The 19,783-nt window shown below is 37.3% G+C and overlaps 2 protein-coding genes across 2 annotated transcripts; one reads left to right on the forward strand and one right to left on the reverse strand.

The window, feature by feature from the left end:
- The first annotated feature begins 5,366 nt into the window (after positions 1 to 5,366).
- Positions 5,367 to 15,954, forward strand: LOC149408839 (uncharacterized). The gene is made up of 6 exons (XM_089650386.1): positions 5,367 to 5,441; positions 12,399 to 12,606; positions 12,823 to 12,959; positions 13,994 to 14,139; positions 15,329 to 15,411; positions 15,893 to 15,954. Exons 1-6 carry the CDS (start codon positions 5,367 to 5,369, stop codon positions 15,952 to 15,954), a joined length of 711 nt encoding a protein of 236 aa, XP_089506512.1.
- A 2,013-nt stretch (positions 15,955 to 17,967) lies between these two features.
- LOC149408840 (uncharacterized) lies at positions 17,968 to 19,037 on the reverse strand. The gene is made up of 2 exons (XM_089650387.1): positions 18,666 to 19,037; positions 17,968 to 18,033 (listed from the first exon to the last, which is right to left on the reverse strand). The coding sequence occupies exons 1-2, from the start codon at positions 19,035 to 19,037 to the stop codon at positions 17,968 to 17,970; spliced, it is 438 nt and encodes a 145-aa protein (XP_089506513.1).
- Between the last annotated feature and the right edge of the window lie 746 nt (positions 19,038 to 19,783).

Consider the following 19,783-nt stretch of genomic DNA (forward strand, 5'->3'; position numbering starts at 1 on the left):
GTCGCTTCCGAATCTCCGTCGAATTCCTCTCAGGGCCAGCTGCCAACAGTTTCATCAAAAATATCTTCATTTCATCTAATTCAAAGTTCAAGGCATATATCCCTACTTTCAATGTCACTCGCATGGGCCTGGTCAGAGGTATCTCGACCGATCTGTCCATCGAAGAAATTCTGTCTTCACTTTCAACCCCCCAACACATTGGCAATCCCATAAAAGCCAGGAGGCTAAATTACAAGGACTCCTCTGAGGGTATAATTACCTGGAAGCCCTCCCAATCTGTTGTTATCACCTTTGAAGGTCAATCTCTTCCCTCCCATATATATTTATTCTTCAACTCATTACCAGTTGAAATGTATACATATCCCACCACTCAATGTTTCAATTGCTGCCGTTTTGGTCATACCAAAGCTGCATGCAGATCTCAACCCAGATGTTTTAAATGTGGAGAAAACCACGCAGCTGACCAATGTCCTTCTTCCTCCTCACCTAAATGTTTTAACTGCTCAGGCTCACATACAGCTATTAACACATCTTGCCCAGAACAATCTCGCCAAAAAAATATTAAAATTTCTATGGCCTCTCAGAACTTGTCTTTTCTGCAGGCTTCTAAATTATTCCCGCCTGTCAAAAAATCATTTGCTGAGGCTTTATCCAGCAACTCCTCATCCAACCCTCTTCCCTCCACTACAACAACTTCTTCTCGTTCAACTAAATTCACATACAAAAACGCTATCTCTAAACCGGCTCCTGGATACGATCAGCAACAACACAACTCACTGCTCTTAAATCCCAATGGTTCACCTCTTTCAAATGCCACAAATGGGTGTGCAAATAATTATAATCCGTCCTCAATGAACTCTCTTAAACTTTCTGAAAAACTCTCCCAAGACAATTCTTCATTTATCCAAACTCTTATTATTCTTCTAATTGACCTTATTTCTTCTCAAACTAATCTACCGTCCAACGCTGCTACTATTATTTCCACATTAAAATCATTTATTCAAAATGGCTCTTCAGGATGTCAGAATACTTCAGTGGAATAGCCGAAGTGCTATTTCTAACAAATCTGATCTCCTTAACCTATTAAATTCCAACTTTATTTCTTTGGCTGCTATCTCGGAGACTTGGTTTACTCCATCCACCCACTTTAATGTGGGAGGGTATTCCTGTCTCCGCGACGATCGCTCGGAAGGTTCGGGCGGCGGTGCTGCCCTTTTTATTAAAAAATCCATATCATTTTCCCCAATAAATAATATCAAACCCCCCAATGCTGACTTCCAAATGGTTGCAGCTAAAATAAAGGACACATCCTTTATTTCAGTCTATCTTCCCCCAACAGCCCACTTCAATAAACAAACTTGGTTGCAAATTGTAAGTCAACTAAGCCCTCCTTTCTTTATAAGAGGCGATTTTAATGCCCATTCCCCCGTCTGGGGTTCTGCTTTCTCCGACCGAGATGGTCGAAGTGTGATGGATTTCCTAGATCAATCCAACCTTTTCCTTTTGAATGACGGATCTCCTACTAGGATCTCACGCCCCAGCACAAACCCCAGTGCAGTGGATCTCTCGATATGTTCTACTAGTCTGGCTTCTCTCTCCTCGTGGGTGGTGTCCCCCGACCCTTGCTCCAGTGATCATTTCCCGATCATCATTACTTATCAAACTTCTTTCCAATCGGACAAGTCTCATATTTCGACAAAGATTAAAACGAAACACACCAAATGGGATGAATTTAACTCTCATATGGACAAGTTCCTACTAAATTCACCCGCCACCGATATATTTTCCGTCAAAGATGATTATAATAACTTCAAATCAATGCTCATAACTGCAATAAATAAATCAAATCCTCCCCCTAAAACTAAATCTCTCAAAAAACTCCCTCCAACTCCCTGGTGGGATGAGGAATGTTCCAAAGTAGTAAGAATTCGGAAAGCTAAATCTCTTTCCTATCGTTACAATATGACTATGGAGAACTATCTTATATACAAAAACGCTGAATCCAATGCCAAAAGGGTATTGAGGTCAAAAAAAAGATCCGGGTGGTACAACTTTTGCAGTTCAGTATCTCCGAACACTCCAATTTCGGAAGTTTGGTCTATGATCCGAAGATTTCGATCCTCCTTCAGTTCACCATCTCCTCGAGCGTCTCATTCTAAATGGATAGATGAATTCTTGGACAAAATTGCCCCCCCTTCTGTTCCTAACTTAGATGAAATAACGCCCATCTATAATACTCCCATGTCTAATCATTGGCTAGACTCTCCATTCACCTTAATTGAGCTAAAAAATGGTTTATCAACAGTCAAGGACTCATCTCCAGGCAGAGATGGTATACCTTACAGCATAATCAAAAATAGTAATGATAATGTTCTAAACCACTTCTTAAGCATCTTAAATAAAATCTTCCAGACTGGTATAATGCCTGATGACTGGAGTTCTCAAATAATCATCCCTATTTTAAAAACAAACAAATCTCCAAATTTTGGATCCAACTACAGGCCAATCGCTCTTTCATCCACCCTCAGTAAACTTTATGAAAAATTAATTAAAAACCGATTAGAATTTTTTGTCGAGAGTAAACAGCTTCTCTCTCCATCTCAATTTGGATTTAGGAAAAAAAAATCCACTCAGGATAACCTTGCCATCATCAGCACTGATATTAATTTATCAATTTCTAAACAGGAAGTTTGTCTTGCCGTCTTTATAGATATAGAAGGCGCCTTTGACAATGTTTCCATCCCAATCCTGAAAAAAAAACTTCTAGGCCTTGGCCTTCCCCCCATGTTTGTCCAATCAATTATTAATCTATTTCTAGATAGAAAAATTTTCATTGAACTTCCAGATATTTCTCCTCAAAGTAGGTCTATTTGGAAGGGTTTACCACAAGGCGATGTATTGTCCCCCTTACTGTATAATATATACACATATGATATGCATGTCACTATTCCCCCACAAATAAAAATTATCGAGTTCGCAGATGACATAGCTTTCTTCTTATCATCCAAAATCATCCCTCTTGCCGTCAAATATCTTAACGAAGCCATGAATGCCCTTTGCACATGGCTCACGTTACATGGTCTTGAACTTTCAATCCAAAAGACTCAGTGTGTCACCTTCTCAAACCGCCATAAAAACCCCCCCGTTCAAATTTTATTTAAAAATTCTCCAATCTCCAACGCTTCTGAAGTAAAATTTTTGGGAGTAACATTTGATAGGAAACTTAAATGGTCTTCCCATATTAATAATTTAGTTACTAAATGCGAAAAAAATTTAAATATCATCAGATCATTATCTGGCGTTTGGTGGGGAGCTCACCCTACTTGCATTAAGTTGCTTTACAATGCACTTATTCGAAGCCATCTCGACTATGCCTGCCCACTTTTTAGTACTGCCTCAAAAAATGTACTTAATAAATTAGACAAAATTCAATCTAAATCTTTGCGAATAATAACTGGAGCGATGCAATCGTCACCCATCAATTCCCTTCAAGTAGAATGTTCTGATCCTCCTCTTTATTTAAGGCGTCAACTATTTGCTGACAAATTTGTTCTTAAATGTTTAAATTCTAAATGTCATCAGGTTATCCCCAGCGTCTCGTTGTTCATTGACTCAAACCATTCATCTACAATCAGAGCTTCAACTAAACCTATTCCTGACATCTGTAAAAATTTTAAGTCTCTCTCAGAGCTCCACATCATCCAAAATGATCTACTTCCCTTATACAAACTAAAATATAGTCACGTCACCCTATCCCCAACAATATTAGAAGGGATCGGAATCTTTAAAAGTCATTCCAATCTCCCGGCCCGAACTGTCAATAATATGTTCAATGACATTATTTTATCTAAATGGCCCAACTTTTCTCTTTTATTTACTGATGGATCCAAATCTCCCGACTCTCCTAACTGTGGTATAGGTATTAACGTTTACCACAATAATTCTAATGATAGAATATTTCATTCAATTTCAAATCAATTTTCAATATTTTCAGCTGAGTGCATTGCAATAATAGAATCTCTCAAATATATAATCAAAAATAATTTTGAACATTCCCTCGTTCTCTCTGACTCTCTCAGTTCCCTCCAAAAACTTAAATCCAGTCCTCTTCTTCATCCTGATGATCATTTTGTATGCCTTATTCGAGTGATGATAGCATCCATTCAAAGCTCTGGTAAATCTGTAACTCTGATTTGGATTCCCGGACATGTTGGTATCATGGGTAATGATATTGCGGATGCCTTGGCAAAACAAGGAGCGTCCAACCCTGTTGTTACCCTCGTAAACCACATTCCCTTATCTGACATTTTTTCCATCATCAAAGAAAGATCCCGCAATGTTTGGTCAGAGTATTGGCACATTGCTAGTCAATCCAAGGGAGCCTGCTATGCCTCAATACAAAGGACTATACCATCAAAACCGTGGTTTCAGCAATTCCCTCATTTTTCCAAAAAAGAAATTTCTTCACTCATTCGAATGAGGATCGGTCATTGTTCCGTTCCTTCCCATCTTTTTAAAATTCACGTCCTTGACTCCCCAGATTGTACATTCTGTGGTCTAGAAGTGGGAACTTTAGATCACATATTTTTTGGTTGTCCCTCTCTAAACAAATATCCTCTCTTCTATCAAGCCTTAACTAAAATTGCCTCCCCTCCATTCAACATTTCATCTCTTTTAAGTCTGAACTCGACTCCAATTTTCATTATAATTTTGAAATTTGCCTATTTAAATAAAATTAATATTTAAATTCACCTTTCAATACACCTTTCTCAATAATTTTAAATGATGGCCAAGAACACCCTTGAAGGGTGAAAGCCAGAAATAATGGAAAAAAAAAAAAACCATAACAATTTTTTCCTTATATTTAAGGAATTTACGAGTAAATAGTTAAGTAGGCCTCGTTCAAAGAACGAGGGATATAAAGAGGCGCGCCGGGCGCCTGTGGCGCCCCTTTAAATCAGGCGCCCTGGGCGGTCGCCCAACCGCGCCCTACCCTAACGCCGCTACTGCCCCGCCCCTAGAGGTAAATGCACCCGAACCCTTAGTTTCTAAGTAATGCAGGCTTTATGATACCTTTCTTGATTTACAAACACTATTAGGGGATCAGTTTGTGTTCAGGTGTGCAGTAGGAAGCACGTGGTCGAGCGCGAAGCAATTAAGCGTTTTAGCAACCTTAACACGATTGCCAACTTTTTACGAGTTGATCGGGGAAATAAAAAAGTTTGATTGCCAGCATTTTACGAGTTTATCGGAAATTAAAATATAGACTACGTTTTTTTAAAATTATTTATTATTGTGAACAGTTTATAAATCCAGTGAACATCATTGTGAAACTAATTCGTACCGATTTTTCGATTAATTAAAAAATGGGTTGGAATGATCCCAGTGATAACATCGAAGCCAAAATGTTCGACGATAACACATTCCGATGCCTGGCTGAGGTAAATTATTTAACTTTTTACTATTTTTTACTTGACTCATTTCAATGGGTGTCGGAAAGAGACGGAAATATGCAGGTATTCTTCGTCACTTATCTCTCGTCTCGCCAGTTTCTCCCGTTTTATGACTCTTATGATAATATCCCAGTTGACGTTATTATTACGTTTGCAAATTATTCTCATAATGTGACTTCATCACAAATTATATTTATCTGCTTATTTCCGAAATAGGTAAGAACTAAATTTACCTACAACTATTTATAGATTGAGGTTTTTTTAATACATTCGGTAAAATTGAACACTTTACTTGCATTTTAAAAATATTTTAATAGACCAGCGCCGTTATAAGTATATATGTACGTATTATAATAATATCAATACTAATGTGTCAGCTTGCGCACAGTATCAAACTCATATTGTAATACTGTTAGTACATTCTGTTTTAGACAAACAGATTAGATTGCCTGCTATAAAAATTAATATTATGTGACTTCATTTCTATAGCACCATTGTTTGCAATATCACCTGAAATTATTAATGGTAGTTAGCTAGTCAAAACTGTACATTGTAGAACAATTAAAAAGTTAACATCTCTTAATCTTTCTTTATACATTCAATATCTACCCGTAGGATAGTATAATGTATTTATTCCGTGGAAATAATAGTGAATGAAAAGGTCCATTTAATGAGGTTATAAAAAGATTCATTCATGCTGTGGAAAGATCGGTCAGACGCCTAACGTTTCGTCCGAAATTTCTCAGTAAGAGTAAAAACAATATAAAAAGGTTTACGGCTTGTCAACGACCATTCATAATAACCGCAGAAAGAAATGAAAAGGTTGTCTGTCCCTGTTATTAAGTCAGGTTTATTGGCTTGACATTATTCTGTGGAATGGTTTGCGGATTTCCAAATTATTGGCCACAGGCATCCCCCTTTCAATTTAGTGTATTATGTTTTTTTTGTGTGGTATTTTTTCTACTTCAGTTTATTACATACATTTATAAGGCATTTCTAGATTTGACACTGACGTAGCAGCGGATGTCATACTTTTGTGTTAAAATTAAACGTTTTACTTAATTTACTCTAAAAAAATTTAAAACGTTGACGTACAAAGGTACCTACGTAATGCATGTACCTAACAATAGGTAGGTTACTCTTCATGGTTATTTTATTCATAAAATGAAGTTTTGATGTGACTTACTTTTTTCGTATCAGTACATCCTATCACGTTCAACGTTCAACATTTTAAATCAAAAAATCTTATTCCTTCTTAGGCCTTCTGACATCTAGCTTTGTATAAAGGTCTCGTTGTGTCATAATATGACCCCTGTCTTCTCGACCTTGGCAGTTTTCTTTGTGTCAACAGCATTTTTTTTACCAAACTAGTACATTCTGCCCGGTCAAATAAATACATTTGGAATTAATAAACACTTCCCCAGTACTTCTCCACGCGAGGTAGAAATACGAACAAGTGGATAAGGAGTAAGTCTAAAGTGGACGGCGTTTAATCGGAATCGTTGACATGTATATCATGACATATCATCAGATGACTTTTTGGTTTGGAAAGAAAAGCTGAAAGATGTGATGGGTCAACAATTAAAAGAACTGCGGGATTCTATGGATAAGGGCCACCAAGGATTCGGAAATCTAGAGTTTGAGGGAGGCGTACCTACGTTCAACGCTGAACGCTAGAAAGTTATTGCTGTTGAACATTGTGGGTTGTAACGTTAGGACACCCGTCAACAACTGGAGAAGGTTCAAATCCTTCCCTGACCACGCAAAATAAATCACAAGTTTGAGGGCCACTGCATCATCGTCCAGACAGTCACATACAATTACCTCCAAATTGACATAAATGCGAGATTTGTCCGCGCGATGTGTTTCATTATAGAGCAATGTATAACATACAAATGTATACTTAGCGTCGAATCTGTGGGAAAATGTGCGCCTAGGGCGGGTGGCTCCTTTTTATATTCTTTATTCCGAGCGGTGATTCTAATAATTTGACATAATGTTCTGGAAATGATTGCACTAAATAAGGCAAAAATGTTATGTCCAAATAATATTAATATTTCAATGGCTGAAATACTCGTTATGCTATTATGGAGGACAACGATCCTCTAAGATATGAAAATGTTTAACCGATCGATGTAGAAAAAAGGTTTACCGTATACTATTTGTTCCTACTACCAACTACCTAGAAACACGGAGAAAACTTACCTATTTAAAATACAGCTAATTTATTAAGAATCTTCAGGAATATTCTTTATACCCATCAATGTAATATGTATATCATTAAAGAAGAAGATAACAATAATAAATCTAAACGAAGTATGAAACAGAGAAAAGATCCCGTTTTCAATTCCTAGTTGTGACCGTTATCTTTTTATTTTTCTGTGTCATGTTTCGTTTAAATTTATTAGGTAGGTACTATTGTATTCTTCTTCAATTTTATATTTAGAATCTTTTCAAATTTTACGTAATCCTGTTAAAACGGGATTGCAGGCCCTTAAATAATAAATTGATAGGTTTTCATATATATAAATTTTCAGTAAAACCCGAATGTGTTATCGCGATGCCGGAACACGTGTTCATAAAAATTCTAATATTTTAGAATTTTGCGATTGTGTATTATCAGCACAAACGCAGATGCATGAACACGTGTTCCGATTTATTAGGAATGTACTAAACGTTTACTAGGAAACGGCCTATAAACCCGTTTTTAAACGAGTTTAAATAATTCAGCAATAGAGTATACCGGGGCTATTCGGATTTTTTTTTCAATATTTCCTTAAAAAAAAAATAAAATTAATGCATTTTATATGTGAGCCATGTTTTTGACAAATAAATGAAGTTTTTATGATGTTTTATCAACTCAAAATATGACTTAAACACTTACGTACAATTATCTTGGAATGTGGATATCCGCAAAGAGTGCAAGGCTGATGTAAGCGAAATGAGTAAGATCAAGAAAGGGACGCTTAGATGGTTTGGGCATGTAGAGCGAATGAGCGAAGAAAGGAGTGTAAGGAGAATATACGATGCAAATGTGAATGGTAGCAGAAGTCGGGGACTGAAGCATGACTGAAGTACTGATAACGTTTACTAAGTCGAAAGGTAGGTACCACGATGCTAGGTGCCAACAGAATATTTAATCCTTTATGTACACCATTGTGAAATAAAATCCACATAATCTTATCGGTAAATGGGGAAAACAGAGCTTCAAAGTTACCGCCTGGGAAAGCCACTATTTTAGCTAGGCTAGAAACCAAATGGGGTGCATTTGGAAATATTAACCAATTTGACTGTCTTATATTAAATTTGGTTTACATAAATTTAATATTAAGTTGATTTTTAAAATCAGATACTTTAATTGATAGTTTATAAAACATAGTAAGTTACGTATTAAAAGTGGTAGATACTATCAGTATCACCCAGGTGAAAGACCATCATTCCGAATGGTAAAGTTGCTTGAAATGGCTTATATTTGATTAGTGACCAGATCTAAAGATACCATATCAAAATCTCTCGACAAATACTTTACTTGCAATTTAAAATACACTGTGATTTTTATGCATACTTATGACATATTAAATAACAGAACAAAACGTGTTTATAATAATTTTAGGAGCTTACTTTGCGATTTTTTTCTATGGAAGAAATTTCTTATAATTACCGTTTCGGCTTAACAGATGTATAGATATTATCTTAAAAAATAACATATATATTTTAAAGAACTTATAAACTTATTAAAATTACACTTCGTTTAAACTTAATTACAACAAAAAACAACCAATTACACGCTGAAAATCCAATTTAGATTCTTAGGTTGGGTTATTAAAGCAATTTGTGCGTATTTAGATAATCTAAACATTCTCAAAAGTTAAATGCGTTCTATAAAAAATCCAAAATGGCCGCACAAGATCGTTTTCATATTATAACTAATAATTTTTAATTGTGTTTATTGTACTTGCAGTTTAATTGAATAATAACTTCTTGCGCGCACGTTTCCATTGTACTCCCATTGTCATCTCCGGGCCAATAATTGAGATGTTTTTATTGTAAATTCACGAGAATCCGGTTACAACGGCTTCCCTCATGCTTCATTGCTAATTAACCATGCATTTCCGCATACAAAGTGTGTGATGCTTGCTTAGGTTTTGAGGATTATTTCAAATATCTATGAATAGTGTTGTTATAAGGATGTGGGGAGCTTCATATAATAATAATATCAAAAAAAAAACGGCAAATTCAATCTATGCACGGATTATTTTTATGAATTGTTTCCAAGCTCCTGTTATGGATTCTATTGATGAAAACACTTAACACGGTTTTATAATTTTATTTGTAAGTCTTACAATTGTTTATGGTTACATATTATATAGTAGAGTTTTTACAGAGTTAAATGTCTCTAAGTGAAATGTTTCCAAACTGAAATCTAGAATGAATCTGCCTTGAAACAGAGCGTAATGCATCTTATAGTAATCTTGTATTTAACTAGTGTGGTAAATAAAGTCAATTAATAGTAAACATGGAAATTTACAATAGACAAGAGATATGGCGACAATCAAAATGTTGATTTTGATATGCATTGGTGCGACGGACAAATAATAGATAGTGAATGAAGCATAATAGGTTCAAAGGTTGTACAAGTATTAGAAAGGTACATAACACTCCAACAAAATGTTAATGGGAACAAACCGAATAATTTTCATGTTCTTACAATTTTTTAAGTTTCTTCCGATTGGTCCCGAGAAAGCTACAGGTCCGCTAGTCGGTCCATCTAATGAAGACAGCAGATGTCGCAATGGTAGTTCATTCGCGTGCAGCTGGCAGATCCGGCTACGTAGTTGTAAGATAATTTTTTCTTCATATGAAGCGGTTACTTTGTGATGTGACATTATAATTTAAAATTAAACAGTAACTTTGTAAACATCACTTATGGGTAAATACTTAATGCCGAACGGGTTTCGCTACAACCGTAGCCTCATCAGGGCAGTATAATACTAAAAATCTAAAAATTAAATTAACATGTGTAGATATCACGGTAGGTAGACAGTCTAAGCTACAGTGGAAGAGGTAGGGATAGGTGGGAGATTGAGAGGCGAGTGTTCTTTGTCAATAGGGAACAATCTGAGTATAGGGCTTTTATTTAGGTTTATTTGGTTGTTGATGACTTTGCTATTGACGTTTATGGCTTTCCTTAACTCTAACGCTTCTAAGTTATCCAACCTAAGACCTATTCCGTTTTTATGTAATAGGCTGACGCCAGTATTTTTGTCGAACGTATGGTTGGTTGCTATGAGGTGATTTGCAAATTCGGAGAATCCATTACTGTTTAAGCATCTTAGGTGTTCTTTGACTCGCGTTTTGATATTACGCGCTGTTTTGCCTATGTAAAACGCGGGACAGTCACTACATCGCAGTGAGTAAATACCTGAGTGATTTAACCGATGTTCTTTGTCTTTAACGTTCATCAAAAATTTACCTATACTATTGTTAGTGTAAAAAGCTGGTTTTATATCTGGTGGGAGGTTTTTTATGCTTTTTTGAAAGAAATTATCGATGTACAAAATTCTACGCCATTGTTGAGGTTGATTATTATTAGTTGATATATTATTATTATGAGGGGAGCTGTTAAATAGAAATTTACTTGTAGATAATCTTTTTAATTTCTTGTTTAGGATGTTATTGACCATATTTGCATTATAGCCATTATTCATCGCGATTTGTTTAATCGTCGCTAATTCTAATAAGAAGTTGGAATTTGATAACGGGACGGTAACTAATATATGGATCATGGAATGGAAAGCAGAATGTTTGTGGGAGATGGGATGGTTAGATGAATTATTAATAGTTGTTTCAGTGTAAGTGGGTTTACGATAGATTTTAAATTATATTTTATTGTTAATGATTGATAGGGTGAGATCTAAAAAGTTTAAGCTAGAATTAGTTCCTATTTCTATTGTGAATTTAATTTTTGTATGAAAAGAGTTTATTAGTTTTAGGAAGGAATCAAGTTGGCGCTCAGTGCCTGTCCAGATACAGAAAACATCATCGACATATCTCTTCCACAATAACACATTTTTTAATAATGGCGATTTACAGTTAAAAATGTTATTCTCTAGATTGTCCATAAATATGTCGGCGATGAGGGGAGAAGTCGGAGCTCCCATTGCCAGGCCATCTGTTTGTTGATAAAAAAAAAAAAAATTTCATTGTATTGGAAATAATTTTGACTTAGACAAACATTAAATAGGTGAGAAAGTTCCTTAGAGAAATTATTTGGTAGTTTTGAATTTTGTAATAATTTGAATAATATGCTTTTACTTTCATCTACGGGAATATTTGGAAATAAGTTAACAACATCAAATGAGACTAATTTTGAATTATTCGGAATATGTAGATTTTTCAGTTCATCAATCAAAGCGAATGAGTTCTTAATGGTGAATTTCGGAGCAAACACTTTAGAATTATTAAATACTTCAGTTATAAATGAAGCTGTTTTGAAATTCGGAGAATTACAACTTGACACGACCGGCCTAATAGGTTTGTCGTTTTTATGGATTTTTAAAAATCCATTGGCCCCTAAATTATATGGTTTCTCCTATAATCTCCGCTTCACCTTTTTTATCAATGAATTCAAAATATATATCCTCATGTAAAAGCCATTTCGGGCCCAAAATGGGACTGAATATTGATGTTGTGGTGCATAGTGTGAATTTTTTTTCTTTAGTATTAATTCTGAATTCTGGCACATAATAGCCGCCCGAGTATACTCGGGCGTGGTCCTTTAGAGGTTAAATGGGAAAAAATTGTGTCTTTGTGTGGAAATTCAAGGGACTGAATAACAAAACATGTCAAGCATGAAAACTTCTTCATTGTGTTTTACTATAATCTTAATGAAGTTTGTGTTTTTCAAAAAATACTTGAATTTTAACGCATAATATTTTGTTTCAGGACCGACCAGGTCCATCGTCAATGGCCGGGTCATATCTCCTGGCCGGGGGATCTGAGGGAGCTGGCGGCCCCGTACAATCCATCCTGCAGAGCTGCGCTGCGGAGGAAAACCAGAAGGAAGTGGGCATGTGGACCAACCCCGCATCCAAGTCAGGCAAACTGGGCACCACCAGCAAACTACCCGTGGCACCCCCCATTTCTATTGTCCGTGAGTAACACTTATTTATATCCAAGAAGATTCTTTCGCCTGTGCTGGAAGATCTTTGACTCTTTGGCTTCTCAAGTAGTGAGTTGGTTTAGACTAAGTGCATTATTTTATTTGAAGCAACATTAAAAATATGTTATATGAATGAGTAAAATTATGTGGGGCTTGCACAAATGAGGTTGGGAAACGCTTATCTAATCTGGTTTTGTGGTTTTCTAGCATATGAAGACGGAGGACTGTTCCTTTCGGCCAATCATGTTCCCTACTGCAAAGAGGACTTCTCCAGTTGGTCGGTGAGGATGTGGGTCCCGGATCCTCCTGACGCCACCAAGATCCCACAGTACAATAAGAAAGAGGTATTTTATAAGTTACTAGCCGACGTATAACCGGCGTTGCTCGACTTGTCTCTACTTTCAATAAATACAATATCCATCACGGACTCTTCTGCCATGGGGCCTTTAGGGAACCAAGGAGGAGTAGACTCCTTTGTCGCGGGGCCTATAGGGAACCAAGAAGTGGAGAGGAGAGACGAAACCCTCTTCCATCCGGGGGCCTTTAGGGAACCAAGGAGGAGTGGAGAGGAGAGACGAAGGCCTCTTCCCTATTGGGACCTTCAGGGAACCAAGGAGGAGTGGAGAGAAGCGACGAGACCCTCTTCCCTCGTGGGGCCTTATACGGCCTGTAATCCCATTTTTAGTTCATTATGATCTGGGATGTTCCCGAACGTTCCAGACTATTCCCGAACATTCTACAATATTCCAAAATGTTCCGGAATGCTCTTGAATACTGTTGAATATTCTGGACTGTTCTAGACATTTCTAGAGAGCGAAAAATTTCAGCCCTTATATCTGCAAAAGCACTCCCTTCAGGTAAAAATGGGAACCTTCTTCATGGATGCGGGATGGAGGGCTACCACACCATATAACTCCATTGATTGTACCGGGACTCGTTTCTGAGTTTAAGCGGAACACACACTGTACACTTACTGTACGGGACGTGTTTGCTTGTACAAAATAGAAAATACTAAATAATTAGCACCGGCACACATCAGCCCTCAACCTGGTTAATGATTTAAGTTAAACACCGTGAGGTGTTCTATCCAAATCATCATAAAACAAAGACGATCCAAATCAAAATTCACATTTTAATTACATGTATTGTACTGGTATACAGAACGTAAAAAGGGGTAGAGCTTATAGGTACTTCCTATTTCTTGCAGCCTTACTTTTATAAAATATATATTTTTTTATTTGTTTTTTTATTAGGTATATAAGTACATTTTTGTTTATTTGTTACAATATATGATCAAATATGGATTATTCATCTTATTTTTCTTGTCCTGCTTTTGTGCTTTTTGTGTTGTAAATATTGTGTGGTTATTTTACTTCAGGTTTACAAAGAAAAAGAAAACGGGGAGAAAGAAGAATTTAGTTTTGAGGAAATAAGATCACGCCGATACATTGCCAACTACGAAAATCTAAGGAAAGCCTTCACGGAACAATATCAAGAAATTAGCCATTCTCCACAAATGGATTTGTCTTTTTGTAGGATATTTCTACCAGGTATTTATAATAGGTATTTTTTTGTAGTAGGTATATTTTTGACGGGTATATTCAACTGGTATTTTGATCAAATATTTAGCGACGGGAAAAATGTGGGGAATTTTTTCGAAATGGAATTCCGTAGCTACCCTCCCCACCCACGGATTTCGAATAATAAAACGGGGAATCAAGCTCCCGTAGAATATTTGTGGGGAATATGTGGGCAGAATTTAATTACTTATTCTGAATCAATCCTCAGGTCGGTATTAAATACTCTTGAGTATTTTGTCACCGGTACTTTTACCAGGTATTTTTTTGTACCTGTACTCATTGTAACCAGTAACGAAAAGTACCCATAGGACCCACCTCTAGCAAATCAATACAGAACACGAGCGCTTTATGTTGCATTTTTGGAAAAAAATATCATTTTTACGGGCCTAATTTGAGACTTGGGTACGAACTTTGGAGGCAATTTTCTCGGGAACTACGACGCCAAACTGAATAAAATTTCTGATTCGTACTGAAAACTATTGCCTGCGGTGGAATCAATACTAAAATATGAATAAAATAGCACTTTTGGAAAAAAATATCATTTCTACGGGCCTAATTTGAGACTTGGGTTCGATTTTTGGAGGCCATTTTCTCGGGAACTACGACGCCGAACTGAATAAAATTTCGGATTCGTACTGAAAACTATCGCTTGCAGCGAAATAAATACTAAAATCTAAATAATGTTGCAATTTTGGAAAAAAATAATTTTTACGGGCCAAAATGTAAGAGTTAGGTTCGATCTTTGAAAGCCATTATCTCGGGAACTACGACGCCGAACTGAATAAAATTTCGGATTCATTGCATTTTTGGAAAAAATATCATTATTACGGGCCAAAATGTAAGAGTTAGGTTCGATCTTTGAAAGCCATTATCTCGGGAACTACAACGCCGAACAGAATAAAATTTTGGGTTCGTACTGAAAACTAGTGCCCGCAGTGGAATCAATACTAAAATCTAAATAAAGTTGCATTTTTGGAAAACATTTAATTTTTACGGGCCTTAATGAAAAAGTTAGGTTCGATCTTTGAAAGCTATTATCTCGGGAACTACGACGCCAAACTGAATAAAATTTCGGATTCATACAGAAAACTATGTGTTGAAGTGAAATACTTTATGTTTGTATATAATTTCAGTTCCCACCCCAGTGGCCCCTCAGCCAAATCTTCAGTGTCCTCCCATCACTGGAATCCCTACCGGTGCTTCCGATCAGGAAAAGGTAAATATCCAAATGTTTCTTTTTACAACAGATCCACCTTTCAAAATATACACGTACATGTTTCAGGCTGGAAATAGTGCGACGTGTACATCAGTTGCATATGGTAACATATAGGTGAATGAATGAAGAGCTGTAGTATAACGGTGACAGTTGATGGCACGCAAGTCGCTACAGGGACCAGCTACGGAGACCATCGGGCCAGCTCATCAGCGTTACGTCTGTCGGTCGAGGTGTTCACTATGTATTTGTATTGAGAACAGTCACTGCGTTCAGTACGATACTGACCGTGTGAACTGATGGCGCTATATGTGTACATGAACATGAACATTGAACAAAGCGGGTTATTACTAGAACATCTTCGCCATCCACTTTAGGACTTATCTAGTAATTATACAAAGATCGGGATGCTAAGCTAAAATTTTGGCTTAAAGTGTGTGCGAGGAAATATTTCCAATATTTAATGAATATGATATTGTGGCAGCGTGTACGTCGGGATCACCAGTATGGCAGTGTAAAGCCGGGATCACCAGTATGGCAGGATAAATGTAATTTACGATGGCTGCCGGTATCGTAAATCTGTGTTCAAGGAATTCTGATGATTGAAAGATAAAGGTCTGCGATCTGTGTTGAATTTATTTGCGAGAATGAATTTACAAGTTAAGTGAACGCAGAGACGGTGGTAGTGGAGAATGGTGGTTTGGTCGAAAGTTGAAAGTGGAATGGCAGAGAGTTGCGTTCCCGTCCGCGCTTGGCTCTCCCGGGGCTTCAGACGGCGGAGTAATTATTTAGTGTTATCATATGTGGGACGAGTTAAAGTAGTCCCCACATACCTCCCCACCAGCGTCTCTACGCGATACAATAGTAACATATAATACATAATAACAACAATGAATATTTTACAATGTCAATCATAATTTATAAAAACACAAGTCCATTTATAATCTAAGGTACATAATGTTGTGATAATATTGCGCTCGGTTAGCGACAGGAAAGTAATAATAATAGTGGCTCCATGTCGCCGTTGCATAGTAGCTGTGGCCGTACGAATTTTTATTCGCCGTAGTAAATAGGTACATAAATGATATACAGGTAAACATAATTGTTGATAAACGGCGAGCGCTAGTCGCAATGTACTTAGCGTAGTAGTGAGCTACCTGTGTATACTATGATTGTTTACGATGATTTAAAATAGCTTGTTATGACAGTTCTATTGTTGTTTTTATTAATGCACTTTTGACGTAGTAGGTACATAGTATTGTGAATATTTACATAATAAAGATTTTATTGTAGGATGCTTATATATGCGTATTATTGATAGTAAATTTTATTGTTTTTTTGTTTGTTTTAGTAACAGTAATTTATTAGATTGTCTGACATTTGCGATATGATAGTTACAATTAATTTATGAAATTTATGGATACGTCAGTCTAAGGTTTCTGGTTAGTTTTTTTTTGCTAATTACTGTGCCTTATGATATTGCCAAATTATTACTGCGCTTGATATCTGTCCGGGAAGTGAACATGTCTTCCGGATCGAGTTGTCATTTTTGTTATTAGAGGCTGTGTGACGGTTCCTCTTGATGGGATTTCTTCTGTGCTTTGAAAGAATGCAGGTTTCAGTCGATCTATTGAGACTCTTTTTGGTTTACCGTTGACCATGATAACATAAGTTTTATCGTCACGTTCTTTGACTTCGAAAGGTCCTTCGTAGGGGTTTTGAAGTGGTTTCCTTACGGCGTCGGTGCGTAGAAAAACGTGTGATGAATGCGGTAAATCCTTGTGGATGAAAAATTTTCCAGCGCTGTGGTTACTAGCGGGAGTGGGTTTCATCTCATTAAACCTTTTTTGTAGGCGTCCAACGTAGGTGTCGGGTTCTTCGCGGTGGGTTGTGGTGAAGAATTCAGATGGTAGCCTAAGTGTTCTTCCGTACGTCGCTGTGGGTGCAGTTGTGTGTCGTGGTACTTTTGCTTTCTGGCGAGCGACGCACTGTTTGACGAAGGTTTTGGTTTCCTTTGCCATTTTGGGCCAGACGAATCTCTGACGTATGCTGTTGGAGGTGCCGGAGGCGCTTGGGTGCCATGCGTTGTGTACGTTGGCTATTGCTTGTTCTCTCATTTCTCGAGGAACAAAGGGGCTGTTTATCTCTTCTATTCGAGACAGCGTATCTGCTACGGTGTTGTGATGACCGGAGATGTGTTTGACGTCGGTGGATCTGCTACGGTGTTGAGATGACCGGAGATATGCTTGACGTTGTTTCTTGCTGAACGCAAACGTAATCGGTTTGCGATCGGTGTAGATCGGTTTTCCATACCAGTGTGGCAGCGTTGAAATGCCAGATGAGGGTCCTTGCAGCGAAACTCCTCTAATCTGCAATCCTGTTGACTGGTCCGTTAGGGTTCTTTTCTTCAAGTTGACGCTTAAGTTGAAGAAGTGTAAGAAATCTGCTCCTAAAATGGCTTTCGAGACGTCTGCGATGATGAACTTCCACTTCATATCGCGGCGGAGGCCAAATTGGAGATTTATGGTTTTTGTACCATATGTTTTTATATGTTTCCCACTAGCACTGTATAATGTGGTGGGGCATGTATCTGTGGTGACCGTATTGGTCGAGTTCCAGCTTGATCTTGGGAGAAGAGATACGTCGGCACCAGTGTCAATTAAAAATTTCTGTCGCGTCACAAGTTCGTGAATGAAGAGACGACAAGTTTTTTGAGGAAAATCGCACGTCTCTACTGCGGGTTTTCCATTGTAGTTTCTTGACTTATTATTAATAAAGGTACATGGTTTGGTGCAATTATATGATTTGTTACCGAATTTTGCATGGTAACTGCAGTAGCCGAGTGTCGTGTTATTGGTGTTTAACTGGCTACCGCGTGACCTAGAACGAGGTCGGTGCGCGGAATTTGGGTATGATGTCGATGGATGACGCCATTCGCGGCGGGTGCTGGGATTTCGGTTTTCGAAATTAATGTTTGCCTGTCCATGATCATCTCTCCGAGTTGTTTTAAGTCGACTGACTTCTAGAGTGAGTGCCGAAATTTGTTCTTGTAAATTTTGTAATATAGCACTGATGTTTGGATTCGAGTTCGGGATGCCATTATGATGTTTATTGTCCATAGTTTCACATTCAGATTTTTGATAAACTTCCGAGATTTTATCTGCTGCAGATGCTAGTTGTAACAGGTTGTCGTCGGGTAGTGCGGTAAGTATGGCTTGAATGTGTTGCGGGAGTCTTTGTAGCCAAAGTACGCGTACGATTGGGCTCTCCGATAGCCCGGGACCAGCGAGTTCATGGATGAGTCGAAGCAGTCCAGAAGGCTTCCTGTCCTCGAGCTGAAGTCCGGTTAGAAGACGAGTGAGTCGCTTTTCTTCAGAATCTTGTAATCTCTCGATGAGTGCTGATTTGAGATGATTGTACTTGTCTGCTGCAGGAGGATTGATGACGATGTCGCTTACGGTCCTGAGGGTCTCCATATCCAAAGCGGCAACAATAATGTTGTACTTGGTGAGGTCATCCTTTAGTCTTGAGTTAGAAAATTGGCTTTCAGCTTGTGCGAACCAAAGTGCAATGTTGTCGCGCCAGCACGCGGGTAGTTTAACCGAGACAGAGTTTATTGTTGTGTCCATTGTGGAATTATTACCGTGGATTTCGTTCGATGTCTGGTTATTCTCGAATGACATATTGTTTTGATAATACGGCAAGCAATAGGCAGTATAAAAATAGGCAGATTTATGTGTAAAAATAGCAAGGAAACAAAAGCAATGACGACAGTAAATTTAGGTTTTGAAAAAAAAATTTTAAAAATTCAAAAATGTTAGATTGATGGTATCCGGAAATTTCAAAAATCCCTTAATCTAGAGTGCATACAATGTAAATAATGTGAATGTACTGTGACGAGTTCAACTTGTCTGGTCACTTAATTTAATAAACATGTAACAATATTGTACACTTGCAAAAAAATTTTTTTTAAAAGTTATTTTAGAATGTTCGTATTCGGAAATTTAACTGTAAAATCACTGTATGTAGAATTAATTATGGTTCGTTACTTGGTGTTGATTACTGGGCATTGATTTTGAAGCGGGTGTTACGAGGTCCGGAACTGAAGTTCTGCCTGCGTAGTAAATCCGGTAGATCCTTTTTTTTTTTTTTTTAACATTATTTCTGGCTTTCACCCTTCAAGGGTGTTCTTGGCCATCATTTAAAATTATTGAGAAATGAAAGGTGAATTTAAATATTAATTTTATTTAAATAGGCAAATTTCAAAATTATAATGAAAATTGGAGTCGAGTTCAGACTTAGAAGAGACGAGATGTTGAATGGAGGGGAGGCAATTTTAGATAAGGCTTGATAGAATAGAGGATATTTGTTTAGA

The sequence above is a fragment of the Hesperophylax consimilis genome, unplaced genomic scaffold (genome assembly GCF_061612785.1).
Source record: "Hesperophylax consimilis isolate HC1 unplaced genomic scaffold, BYU_Hcon_1.0 scaffold_51, whole genome shotgun sequence".
Lineage (NCBI taxonomy): Eukaryota > Metazoa > Arthropoda > Insecta > Trichoptera > Limnephilidae > Hesperophylax > Hesperophylax consimilis.